This window comes from Ahaetulla prasina, chromosome 4 (genome assembly GCF_028640845.1).
Source record: "Ahaetulla prasina isolate Xishuangbanna chromosome 4, ASM2864084v1, whole genome shotgun sequence".
NCBI classification, from domain to species: Eukaryota; Metazoa; Chordata; class Lepidosauria; order Squamata; family Colubridae; genus Ahaetulla; species Ahaetulla prasina.
This window is the reverse complement of record NC_080542.1, coordinates 89,942,502-89,956,875: the sequence shown is the minus strand read 5'-3', so window position 1 is coordinate 89,956,875 and position 14,374 is coordinate 89,942,502. Positions and strand designations below refer to the sequence as shown.

The 14,374-nt window shown below is 39.7% G+C and overlaps 1 protein-coding gene across 2 annotated transcripts in view; it reads right to left on the bottom strand.

The window, feature by feature from the left end:
• Nucleotides 1-2,849: 2,849 nt before the first annotated feature.
• The window catches only part of GASK1A (golgi associated kinase 1A), a 48,400-nt gene continuing 36,875 nt past the window's right edge, over nt 2,850-14,374 (bottom strand). Inside the window, exons 4-6 of one of the 2 annotated variants that reach the window (XM_058180077.1) lie at nt 10,770-10,892; nt 9,355-9,458; nt 2,850-6,480 (exon numbers count right to left, since the gene is read on the bottom strand). In XM_058180077.1, the coding sequence (XP_058036060.1) occupies nt 6,270-6,480; nt 9,355-9,458; nt 10,770-10,892 (438 nt within the window). In that variant the 3' untranslated portion in view covers nt 2,850-6,269. The remainder of the gene's footprint in view (nt 6,481-9,354; nt 9,459-10,769; nt 10,893-14,374) is intronic. The other variant, XM_058180078.1, reaches the window with a different exon arrangement.

The following is a 14,374-nucleotide window of genomic DNA, read 5'->3' as shown; positions in this document are numbered from 1 at the left end:
CGTTTATCGGTGGTTCTCCTCCTATATCTCTGACTGGTCGCAGACAGTTTTGGCAGGGGGACAGAGATAGACTCCGAGACGCCTCACTTGTGGGGTGCCGCAGGGGTCGATTCTCTCACCTCTCCTGTTCAACATCTATATGAAGCCACTGGGTGAGATCATCAGTGGTTTGGGGGTGAGATACCAACTGTACGCTGATGACACGCAGCTGTACTTCTCCACCCCAGGCCACCCCAACGAAGCTATCGAAGTACTGTCCCGGTGTCTGGAAGCCTTACGGGTCTGGATGGGGAGAAACAGGCTCAAGCTCAATCCCTCCAAGATGGAGTGGCTGTGGATGCCGGCACCCCGGTACAGTCAGCTGCAGCCACGGCTGACTTTGGGGGCGAGTCACTGGCCCCAATGAAAAGGGTGCGCAACTTGGCGTTCTTCTGGACGGGCGGCTGTCTTTTGAAGATCACTTGACGGCCGTCTCCAGGAGAGCTTTTTATCAGGTTCGCCTGATTCGCCAGTTGCGCCCCTTCCTTGACCGGGATGCCCTATGCACGGTCACTCATGCTCTTGTTACCTCTTGCTTGGATTACTGCAATGCTCTTTACATGGGGCTCCCCTTGAAGAGCACCCGGAGGCTCCAGTTGGTCCAGAATGCAGCTGCGCGGGTGATAGAGGGAGCTGCTCGTGGCTCCCATGTGACACCACTCCTGCGCAGACTGCACTGGCTACCTGTGGTCTTTCGGGTGCACTTTAAAGTGCTCCATGGCATAGGGCCGGGTTATTTACGAGACCATCTACTGCCACTGATTGCCTCCCACCGACCCATGCGTTCTTCACAGAGAGGGACTTCTCAGGGTGCCGTCCGCCAAGCAATGTTGGCTGGCGACACCCAGGGGAAGGGCCTTCTCTGTGGGGGCTCCCACCCTCTGGAATGAGCTTCCCCCAGGACTCCGCCAACTTCCGGACCTTCGAACCTTTCACCGCGAGCTAAAGACATATCTATTTATTTGTGCAGGACTGGCGTAGGATTTCAGTTTTAAATGGGGTTTTTACTGTTTTAATTATATTTTAATTTGGGCCAATTTAATACGTTTTTTAAATACTGTTTTTATCTTGTATTTATTCTTGTTTATTTTTATCTGGCTGTAAACCGCCCTGAGTCCTTCGGGAGATAGGGCGGTATAAAAATCCAATAAAATAAAATAAATAAATAAAATAAAAGGCCTTCACCTCTAGGGTGATAGGATTAGCCCTCACTCAAGATCCAAACCAGGACAAAGCCATTAAGCCATAATAGGAATTGCCCAACACTCTTTCAGAACACAACCCTCTTCATTATATCATCATTCAGCAAGATTCGACCTAGCCTGGGACACAGACAGCCCACAAGGTTAGCTGGACCCCCACATGGCCCCCTGGGAGTCTGACAACTAATAGGATACATTTCTTGCAAGGTCCAAGAGAGGGTAGAAATATATCTCACTCTCCACTCCATGTGGTCTTCTACCCAGAATCACATGTGCTTGGTGGTTCTGTTTCACCATTAAACCATCCTTCCCAGCAGCCTCCATGTTTCCAGTATCTTTCCTCCCGCTTGGAACTGAACCCAGATGGATATTTCTTCCAACAATTTGACACCAAAAGATGGGACTCCAAGATAACCTGACCAATGGACCTGGCCCAGATAAGACTCCCTTGCTGGCAGCAGATCCATTGAGTCTGCAGGTGAATTTTCCTGGATCTTGGCTATTTGAAACAAAGAGGTTAAAGGGGTTTTGAGTGTTGAGCTCAAAAGCAGCTTGGAAAGAAGATGAGTACCTCTAAATTTTAAATTAACTTCCCATGCAGAAAAGCATGGGAAATGTGTGTATGCCTTTGGGAGTGTGCCTGAGAGGGCCCTTCTCCCAATCACAGCTGGATCTTACTCCTTTGTGCATTTCCTAACCAGGGAAACGCTCTGGTCTACCAAGAGTCTGGAGAGCATGGGGGATTTGCCAGGGTTAGATGGACCTCCGCATAGCCCCCTGGGAGTCTGACAACAAAGAGGATACATTTCTTGAAGGCCTAAGAGAGGGTTTAAATATATCGTACTCTCTACTCCATGTGGTCTTCTACCCAGAATCACACATACTTGGTGGTTCTGCTTCACCACCCTTCCAAGCAGCCTCCATGTATCCAGTGTCTTTCTTCCCACTTGGAACTGAACCCAGATGGACATTTCTTCCATCATCATCATCATCATCATCATTGTTATAAAAATTATTTATTAAATATGAAACTCAGTCAATTGACCATTTAAAAATATATCATAAATACCATTGACTGGTCCTAATGGTTGATACAGGTTGCTGCCAGCGTCCTAGGTATCAACCAAGTATCTTCTTAGAATATACAATGTTCCGAGTAGCACAGTTTTTTGCAGTTCTACTGATGTTATTGTAGGAAGCTGCAATTTCTTGATATGTTTTGTAAAATTCTTGGACATGGTACCAAGTGCTCCGATGATAATGGGTATCACTGTTACATATTTCATCCATAATCATGTAGTTCAGGGGCAGGTTCCAAATCCCATTGCTACTGGTTTGCTCATGCGCACACATGTATGTGCATGCAGTGCTTTTGCACATGCACAGAAGTGTCTGGGCAGGTGGGCAGAGCCTCCTGCCACTGCCACTGCTACTGGTTCACCCGATCTGGTGTGAACCGGTAGCAACCCATCACTGGTGTAGTTTCAATGGCCAGGTCGCATTATTTCATGATTTTTTCCAGTTCTTTTTCTTCAACTCTGGGATCTCCTGGTACAATGATATCAATATATTGTACACTTCGATCCTTGACAACCATGATATCTGGCGTGTTGTGTTTCAAATAACAATCTGTCTTTATTCAAAAGTCTCACAAGATCTTCACAATATCAGTTTCAACAACTTTTTCCACTTTATGGTCCCATGACTTTTTGGATACAGATAGGGCGTATTTTTTACATAATGACCAGTGGATTAATTTACTCGATCATATCTAGCTTTGTAATCAGTTTGCGTGATTTTGCTGCACTCACATACTAAGTATAAAACAGTTTCAACTTCGTCATTGCAAGTTGACAGTTTGGATTGTCAGTGGTTTTTTGTATCTTCATTTTCATGGCATTAGTTTGTAGTGCTTGTTCTTGAGCAGCAAGTATTAAACCTTCTGTTTCTTTCTTGAAAGTTCCTCTCTTAAACCATGCCCATGTCAAGTTATTATCATATTTTCTTTGTGTTGTCCATGCAAAGCTTTGGTTTTCCACCCATTTAATCTGTCATCCAGCTGTTTTTCCTTATATTCTGCTTCTGTTTTTCCTTATATTCTGCTTCTGTTTCTGTTGTTTTTATAATGTTCTCCATTTTCACAGCCTGCAGCAATTTTTCTGTACTTTGGTTCACATACTCATTCAAACTTCATTTTTCTTCTACAGTTTGATGGATTTGCAATAGCCCTCTGCCCCTATTCTTCTTGGCAGGTCACTTTGACAGGTTATTTTATATTATTATTATTATTTATTTTATTCACTAAACATGAAACTCAGTCAACTGAACATTCAAAAATGCATCACAAATACCATTGACTGGTGCTAATGGTTGATATGGCTTGCTGATACCTACATCCTAAGTGTCAACCAAGTGCCTTCTTAAGATGTATTATTATTATTGTTGTTGTTGTTGTTGTTGTTATTTAAATGTTTACCTGCTTTTAATGTTTGCAAGCCACCCAAAATTTATTTATTTATTTATTTATTATTTTAATTTCTATACCGCCCTTCTCCCAAAGGACTCAGGGCGGTTTACAGCCAAAATAAAACAACAGATACAAAAATTAAAAACAAATTTAAAAGTCAAAAATTCAAATTTGGCTAGGAACTATAAAAATCCAATAAAACCCCATTTAAAAACTATTAGGCCAGTCCTGCGCGATGGAACAGAAATGTTTTCAGCTCGCATCGAAAGATCCGGAGATCAGGGAGTTGGCGGATCCCTGGTGGTAGCTTGTTCCAGAGGGTTGGAGCCCCCAAAGAGAAGACCCTCCCCCTGGGGGTCGCCAGCCGACATTGTCTTGCCGACGGCACCCTGAGGAGACCCTCCCTATGGGAGCGCACTGGTCGATGGGAGGCCACCGGTAGCAGCAGGTGGTCCCGTAAATAACCCGGTCCCGTAAATAACCGTAAATAACCCGGTCCTATGCGGGTCCTAAAGAAGAGATGGGAGGCATACAAGTCTAATCAATAAAATTTGAAAATAAAATACGATGATATAGTGAGTCGCTAAAATAAAGACAGATGTCTTTCTTTTCATTTCTGAGTTAGCATGTTTCTCTCAAGTTTTGCTTCTCAAAACTTGGTAGGAGTAAATTATTTTGTAGGGATCAAATTGATATTAGCCTATTCATTAGTGACAGATGAATTCTAACTGCAATTACTGTTTTTAATATTAAGTTTTCATTTTAAGCTTACAAATAAGCACTGACTTTTTGAACTTGTCTGCATTTTACCCACCTCATTTTGTGTGGGATTTTGTATGATATGGTGAAGTGATCAGGCAAATTGGAAAACTGCTCCATTCATTTTAATAGGCTTTAATAGAAAACCTATATAAAAATGGATTCTGGATTGTTTGTTTCTCAGAGATAAATACTGTCTGTATCTCATCGGATTTGCCTATGAAGAATATGAAGAGTTGTGGGAGAGAAATTATTTACCTGACATTTGCCTAGTGAGTTCTGAGGTGCAGCCTGGATTTTTAATAGACTAAAAACACCAAAAAAATCACAAAATCCTATTTTCTGTATCTCAGACAATGTCAGCTTTGCTTTTCTCGCCTTCTCCCATCTCATAAGCAGAACTTATTTACATGAAAATAAGGTATTTATTTCATAAAGGGATTTTTTTAGCTTCTGATGGCTGCCTTCCATGGCAAGTCACCTTAAGCATTTCCATGACAACCAACTGTGACTGAAGAAAGGCAGAAACAATTTTAAGATGGAGCTTTTCAAAGCTGTGGGTTGCTGGAACGGACAAGCAATGAAGATGCCAGGCTGCTATATAAAATTATCTGATGCTGAGATATTTGGGAATCCCAGACATGCTTACAAATGGAGACGGTTCAACAATAAATGATTATGAAAAGACCTGGTGAGTTTGTGTTGCTGATCCATTTTACAGTCCTTGTAGTCAATCAAATCCATTTTAAAGAAGCATCACCAGCAATATGATGACAGGTAACACATTTTTTAGAAATATTTAGCATTTTTATCTAGCTCAAACCAGGATAATTGAATCCTTTTGAAATTTGCTGAGTTCTAACTAAGCTACTTTCTTTGTGAAATTAGAAAATGGGAGTTTCTGGATTTTGAGGCAATTTGGAACAAAATAATCAAACTCTGATCCATTCCATCTTTTCTTTCTAATTTAGTCTCTCTCAAGAGGATACATTCTAGATAATGTTGGGATTACAACTCAGAATCTCCACCCTGCAACCTGGAGGCCAATAGATTAGGGAAGCTGGTTCTATATCATTAAAGCACTATGGATCATGCATGTCAAGTCAGAATTTTTACCTGTTCTCATATTTATCTCATTAACAAGAATACCTTGTACACCAGGGGTGCTATTCAGCAGGTTCTGTCCAGTTCTGGAGAACCGGTAGCAGAAATTTTAAGTAGTACGGAGAACCGGTAAATACCACCTCTGACTATTCTCTGCTGATGGGGAGGAACTGGGGATTTTGCAGTAACCTACCCCTGGAGTGGGAAGGGAATGGAGATTTTACAGTATCCTTCCCCTGCCATGCCCACCAACCCACACCCACCAAGCCATGCCACACCCACCAAGCCATTTTACCACAGAATGGTGATAAAAAAATTTGAATCCCACCACAGTTGTACACTTTCTTTCTAACAATTTTTCCTCGCTGAGATGATCTTGTTTTGGAATGCCATCATGATAAAACAAACGTTGATTAGGAAAATAGACGGACATTTTATATGGAAATGTATTGTGGAAATCCCTCACAAGGATATCCATCTGAGGCTGTATTAGTTACAACATTTTCATTCTGCTTCTGGTGTAAGATTATCTAGCCATACTACCCATTACAATTTTATTTCATACATTTTATTTCTCTGAATTCATATATAACAGCTTCGGTAGTTAGAGTGCCTGCCTGTCACCAGGGCACTGGGTCTTTCCAGAGTTCAGTGCTCTTTCCTAAAGCAGATGGATGTATAATACTTGTCATCAAAAGCTAATCCAAGGAATCTTCAGTGATGGTCAAATTATGTTCTTTAATGTATTGAAGCAGAGCCTGGCCTCTCCTGTCAATGGTATTAAGCCAATGCTTCAGACCTTCATATCCACCTTGACTTTCCCAGAATTCTGTATCTACATGCAAGGATTGTAAAAGCAGGGTTTGTAGGCATCCTGACTGTAGCATTGTTATAGCTGTCCGAGGAAACCTGAAAAGAATATAAATATAGAAGGGGATTTTTTAACCTCCTAGAAACTTAACAGAATAACACTTCTACTTTATAAACATGTAGATTCACAACATTTTTATATTTCTTGCAAAGGACATGATTTCAAGGGTGTTGACTAAAAATATATTTAATCTTAACAACGTTCATTAATTATCAAGGATTATAATTCAATTCATCTAAAGAGTTGTAGTCCATAAAACTATATGCCACAGAAAATTTTGTGTCTTAAATCTGTAATCTTACGTGTTTTTTGTACACAAGTTTTATTCCTGGAAGACAGATATACAATTGCAGTAAACAATTACTGACTCACTTAGGATCCATAGAAGAGCACACCGCCATCGCCTCCATAAGGGCTCTCTCCCCATATTTTCAATTTACATTCTACAACATCTTGCAAGAGTCCTCTTCATATACTTTAGTTCAGCATTCAACATCTTCATTCCAGACATTCTTCTAATTAAGCTAAACCAGCTAGCGGTACCTGAACATACTTGTAAGTGGATCATAATCTTCCTAACAGACAGGAGAAAGCAGCAAGTGAAGCTAAGCAAAATCACATCAGATACCTGTACAATTAGCACAGGGGCCCCACAAGGCTGTGTGCTCTCTCCACTTCTCGTTTCTCTATATACCACTGACTACATCTCAAACGATCGATCTGTTAAACTACTGAAGTTTGCAGATGACACATCAGTCTCATTCGAGACAATGATGAATCTGCATACAGACGGGAAGTTGAACTAGCCTTGTGATACGACCAGAACAATCTGGAACTGAACACACTCAAAACCATAGAAATGGTGGTGGACTTTAAGAGAACCCCTCCCATACTACCACTTCTTACAATACTAGACAACAGAGAATCAACAGTAGAGACCTTCAAATTTCTACATTCTACCATATCTCAAGACCTAAAATGGACATCTAACATCAAAAACGTCATCAAAAAAGGACAACAAAGAATGTTCTTTCTGCGCCAACTCAGAAAGCTCAAACTGCCGAAGGAGCTGCTGATACAGTTCTACAGAGGAATTACTGAATCTGTCATCTACACCTCTATAACTGTCTGGTTTGGTTCTGCAACTCAACAAGACAGACACAGACTTCAGAGGATAATTAGAACTGCAGAAAAAACAGTTTCTACCAACCTGCCTTCCATTGAGGACCTGTATACTGCACGAGTCAAAAAGAGGGCTGTGAAAATATTTACAGACCCCTTGCATCCTGGACATAAACTGTTTCAACTCCTACCCTCAAAACGACGCTATAGAGCACTGCACACCAGAACAACTAGACACAAGAACAGTTTTTTCCCAAATGCCATTACTCTGCTAAACAATAATTCCCTCAACACTGTCAAACTAGTTACTAAGTCTGTATTACTATTAATCTTCTCATCATTCCTATCACCCACCTCCTCCCACTTATGACTGTATGACTATAATCTTGTTGCTGATATCCTTACGATTTATATTGACTGTTTCCTAATATGATTTGACTGCTTATTTGTTCCCTATGATTATTACTAAGTGTTGTACCTTATGATTCTTGACAAAAGTATCTTTTCTTTTATTTACATTGAGAATATATGTACCAAGACAAATTCCTTGGGTGTCCAATCATTCTTGGCCAATAAAGAATTCTAATCTAATTCTAATCTAATCTAATCTTTAAGTCTTTTATTCTTTTAACTATTTTTACTATAATAGAATAGAATAGAATAGAATTTTATTGGCCAAGTGTGATTGGACACACAAGGAATTTGTCTTGGTGCATAGCTCTCAGTGTACATAAAAGAAAAGATACGTTCATCAAGGTACAACATTTACAACACAATTGATGGTCAATATATCAATATAAATCATAAGGATTGCCAGCAACAAGTTATAGTCATACAGTCATAAGTGGAAAGAGATTGGTGATGGGAACTATGAGACGATTAATAGTAGTGCAGATTCAGTACATAGTTTGACAGTGTTGATGGAATTATTTGTTTAGCAGAGTGATGGCCTTCGGGAAAAAACTGTTCTTGTGTCTAGTTGTTCTGCTGTGCAGTGCTCTATAGCGTCGTTTTGAGGGTAGGAGTTGAAACAGTTTATGTCCAGGATGCGAGGGGTCTGTAAATATTTTCACGGCCCTCTTCTTGATTCGTGCAGTATACAGGTCCTCAAATAATACTCACGTGTATCTCTTATGTTTTTATGTCTATTTGTATACCATCCAGAATTGCTCTATGAAAAAGATGGGTGGTTTCTAAATATGATAAATAAATAAATAACAGCATCATTGTGCTATCATTGTTTTCATTGTAACCAAATTTTGTCTCCTCCTGGAACAATTTAGCAGACAATGTGATTGGATTTAAGAACCTTCTCACCTAACTGACAAGAAGAAACCCAAAATGGTAATTTAAAAAATACTAAACACATGAAACACAACTGAACATTTGATACATGTTAAGCTTGACTCAAAAAAGCAACATGAAAAAAAACTTTGGAGAAAAAGGCTTGTAAGTTATCTTTTCTCCCTCATTGATTAGTCTTCAATCTACATAGATTCAATTTTTTCTACAGATGAAAGGTTTTAAATTGTACTAGTAGAGAGATCAGAATCCAATGGAAATTCACTCTGCAGTAAAGATCCAAATGATTTTGTCCAGTTCCTCTCCCTTTATGCATTATGTTTGAGGGTCCCCATCAAAGGTAATTTCCAGGACATTACAGAATACAATAGAAAGGGAAATTGATTAAAATCATCATTCTATTCCCTTCTTTTTGGAAATGTTATTTAGCATCCATACCCCATCAAACTGACCTTCTGTTAGCTCACATACTCTATCATCCCTCTTACCCATCTATCCCTTGCAGAAGTCTGAAATTAAGTTTCGCTTCAGAGTGGAAAGGTCTTCCTGCATTGTCAATAAATACTAACTGAGAAGGCTTGCTTCTCCGCACCTGAAAGAAGGAAAAAAAGTCAACCTGGCAATTAACTGAGAACAGAATAATGAAGTGAATGGACTAATACAATGTTTGATGAAAGTTTGGGGTGTTTGCCTTGCTGCTCATCATATTTAGGGTAACTTATTCTACAACAATATTGCAAGAAAAAGAACATTAAAGAAAGTAATCCTACAACATAGTAAGTCAACATTCAAAATTAAATTAGAATTATAAAAAAATTGATTTCCAATCATGAGTGTAGTTGGATTGTATTTTCAAAGCTAAATTGACAGAAGAGTTGTCTCAAAGTAAATTGCTTCCAGCTTCTGGGTTTTCATTTAAAATAGATGTTGGACAACCAATATTTGACAATGTTGTGGATTTGACAACCACAATAGCCTAGACTTTTTAAGGAACCCTAATCCTCCAGAAAGCCTGATGTTTTAAATTTGCTATTCAATATTATGCAATGCTTAATGATTCTAACTCTGCAGGAATCCTAGGATTTGTTCAGTACCAAAAGAGACAGAAAGAAAGATGTTTGGGTATCTTTCCGTGGAGAGAGTTGCAGATCCAAAATCTTTCAGGCCGTCAAACATTTTCCTTTGTACACACCAGTACGTCTGAACCAGACACTAAATTGACATACAGTAGATAAATTGTGTCTTCTCAGACCAAGGGAAGGAAACATGAAAAATAGATAACTGTAGAAAATGAGGGAGCCTTTTCTGAAAACAGTGTTGATTTGGGGCTTCTGACTCAGAAATCTTCACAAGGCACTTCTGAGTTCAGTCTAGGATGTCCTTCTGTGAAAATTCTAGTTAAATCACTGAGGTTATATTTAAATGATGAATGGATTTAAAAAACTATAAATAGCTTGAGAACCTTCCTAAGGAATTGGATAAGCATAAGCAGCAAACTTGTAAAATAAGTTTTCCCCCCTTCCCTGGCAAGATAGAAAGTCTTTAATACCTAGGGAAGGAACACCTTAGGTACTTCCCAGTTTATACCTTAGTTATACACATGCATAAATGATTATTAATTTCTTAGATGATGTGGCAAGCTCCCGACTTTATATTGTAGCTACTGTAATGAACACTTGTGTGTGTGTGTGTGTGTGTGTGTGTGTGTGTGTTTGTATACTGCTCACCCAGTGCCTTAGGAGGGCACTCAAGTTGGTTACTAATTTTTAAAACTGATTGGTCACACACACACACACACACACACACACACAGAGAGAGAGAGAGAGAGAGAGAGAGAGAGAGAGAGAGATTTGTAAGTTGACTATTCTGTAAATCACTTGGCTTCAACAATAATTGGGCATACCAAAATATGGACCAAAAACAGTTCTGCAGGATTTCGGCATTTCTCGTGGAGCAATTCCTGAACACAAGGCTCAGAGAAATCTGGTTGGAAACCACAGCAGTATCGATCCAAACGATCATGGACCTGTGAAAAATATGGAAAGTAGAGGGGGATCAGAGTTTTATTTTAGTCATATCAGTTAAAGAATTTTGCATTTTACACAAGGCAACTACTATCAATTGCTAATTGATAAGTGACAATACTAGGATAGTCTTTCTTGGACATTGTGTGATCAAGTAAGCATAAAGACAGTATGATCTAGTAGAATGCACATTAGCTGAAATTTGAACCTAAATTCTAGTCTAGATTGATCGTTTTTAAATTACATCTGTTAAGGAAGAATGGAAACATAATGGGTATAGGAATTACAAAGTCCAATATGGTACATGGATATACACAAGAATAAGCCTCTATCATCAATGGGTCTCATTACTAAAAAAGGCTGATTGCCTGACTGACAAGCAGAGATATGCACTCTTTTTTTTCAACAAGTGTGAAAATATTCTTTAGGAACCTTCTTTCCTAAAACATTTCCTAGTTTTCTTCCTTGCTGCTGTGTACAACATCAGTATGTCTTTTTCTGATGATGATATTACTCTTTTCTCTACATAAATTTATCTATAGAAATTTTGAATAGTTGTAAGGGTAACCAGTTTGAATTCAGAGCCAGACAGGATGAGCTTTGGAGGGATATCCATCCTCGCTTGACTGCCCTACTTATTGGCATCTCCATTATCTTCATAGCTGGTCATGGAGATCTGCAGAAGTGAGACTGTTGTACATGCAAACTCCCCAAAAACACCTGCAAAGTGAGTCCAATACCTTGAAAAACCATTTAAAGAATTCCATGAAGAAGTATTCAGCACTGCATTCACATAGTTTAAATCTTGTGTTTGCTTGGACTGTACTTAATATTGCAATATTAAGTATACACTTGTTGTAGTGTGTTTTATCTCTCTTTTTTTTAAATCACATCTATTGTTCATTCTCATACTGGGAAGGTCAGAACTTCTTGATTCAGCAGATGAATGCAATAATGAGTTGTTCCCACAAACAGGCTTTCCACACTGAGAGAACCTATCTAAAAGAAACCATTTTGACATCCATCAGACAGTTCACAAAATAAAGTGCACAAAGTACCGTACTTTTCAGACTACAAGACACTTCAGACTATAAGATGCACCTAGCTTTTGGGGAGGATAACAAGAAAAAAAATCTGCCTCCCAACTATTTGCTTCCTTGCAGCAAACAGCAAACAGCCTGGCCAGCTTCAGCACAGCCTAATTTAGTACAAGCAGCTGATTGGTGCTTGGATTGCCCTCCCAGAATACCACTGATCAGCTGTTCCAGGCTTTGGGGATAGCTGTCACCATCCATTGCCATCGCCACCTATTGCAGCCTCCATGCACCCCATTTTTGGCCTCCGCGCAAACTGTTTTTGACCCATTCCAGGCAGTGGGGACTGCTGCCACCACCACCGCCTATCCCTGCTGCCTGGAACGAACTGAAACAGGACACGTGGGGACCAAAAATGGGGCATGGAGGCTGAAAATGGGGCACACAGAGGTGGCAATAGGTGGCGATGGCAATGGACTGTGATAGCGGAGATGGGCAGTGGCAATCCCCACAGCCTGGAACAGCTGATCGGTGGTATTCTGGGAGGCTGATTCAACCACCAATCAGCTGCTCGTGCTAAATCAGGCTATGCTGAAGCTGACCAGGCGGTTTGCTGTTTGCTGCAATGAGGCAAGTTGCTGGGAGGCAGAGGCCAAAGTGGGGAGGGGGGAAAGTGGGTGAGTGATGCTTTGGCAACATTTGCTCTATAAGACACACAGACTTTTCCACCCACTTTTGGGGGAAGGAAGTGTGTCTTATAGATCAAAAAATACAAACAATTCTTTATCATCTATTCATTGAATAAATAACATTCACCAAAAATAATCTTTGATATGGCTAAAACAAGATGATGATGAACTCTGTCTCTCCTCCCTCTCTCTCCCATACTCTTTTTTTTTAAATTTACATTTATATCCCGCCCTTCTCCGAAGACTCAGGGTGGCTTACACTATGTCAAGCAATAGTCTTCATCCATTTGTATATTATATACAAAGTCAACTTATTGCCCCCAACAATCTGGGTCCTCATTTTACCTACCTTATAAAGGATGGAAGGCTGAGTCAACCTTGGGCCTGGTGGGACTTGAACCTGCAGTAATTGCAAGCAGCTGCTATTAATAACAGACTGCATTAGTCTGTTGAGCCACCAGAGGCCCATACTCTGCTTTAAATTTTTACTTAGCTCCAAAGCAAGTCATCATGCTGTTGAATCACATTTCAATATTAACAGTACTTTGGCTTGTTCAACCAAGGATTCCTAAATTGTGTTAACTCTTAGCTTTCCTTGCTGTGGTTGCTCTTTACAAAAGGGACACTGCTTACATATTCTAACTAGCAAAAGCAAATAATGCCAACTGGAGTGCTGTACAGGTTCATGCAGCTTGGGTAAACCGAATGAAAAGTTATAGGAATGATCATTTCAAGGGAATGAAAGATGTATTTGCACAACACAGCATATAATGACTTCATTCAAATAATATGATCTCCAACATCTAGCAGGGCCTGACTTTAATGCCTTTTTCATGTTCTGATGAGCTCTTCTTAATTTTCCATTGTGTCCTAAGAACATTTTGTCAGAACACTCTGTAAAATAGAAAGATTGGTTGCCAATCAAAGTGTTATTTCTCCGGATAATATCATCATTGCTTAGCTTCATCAGGGTCCAATGGCACAGGAAGACATTTATTGAAGAATGCTTTTCAGAGACCTAATAAAGCCTACTGTAGAACCTGCTTTGGGACAGATCCGTACTTTCAACATAAAGCACTCCTTCAGAATCCTTGCCTCAATGGAATCTCTTGGACTGAAAGATTTTAAACACTAATTACATATATATTTAGGCATCACAAAGAATAATAGCTCTCTTCTTCTGTAAATGTGTTTAATGAAAATCCACTCATGCAATAAAAGTTTCTTGGGCTAATTTCATCTCAGGAGAAAGTTCAGTTATTTCTTTAATAAAACTGAGCAGATATTCTCAGCATTAGAACAGATGATCTGTTCATAGAATATCTGAAAGTGTGAGAGTTGGCAGGTGTTCAACTATCACTCTGCTTTTTCACTGTCTGGAGTTGCCAGGGAAAATTTTGACACCTTTCAAAAAACATCCCAGGACCAGTTTTACACAATTGCTGTCGCTGAAATTACTGCTACTCACCCACCCCTCCACAGATTCCTTTTCAGAGTGGGAATGGGAAGATCCCTGAAATCCCTATGAAATTCAAATTATCTTTACAACCAATTCATCTATCTGGTTGACTCTATCTTGGTGTTGTGAAATTAAGGAATTTTCATTGTGTCTTCTGCCTGCAAAGGTGGGTTTATAGATACACTGTTAATCTTCTGCCTGTCTGTCCCTCATACTGGGTGTTACAATACTTGCACTCTGTGTTATAGATGACGTTTTTTCCTTCTTCTTGGGCTTCTGAATGTTTTGGTTCATTTAAGATG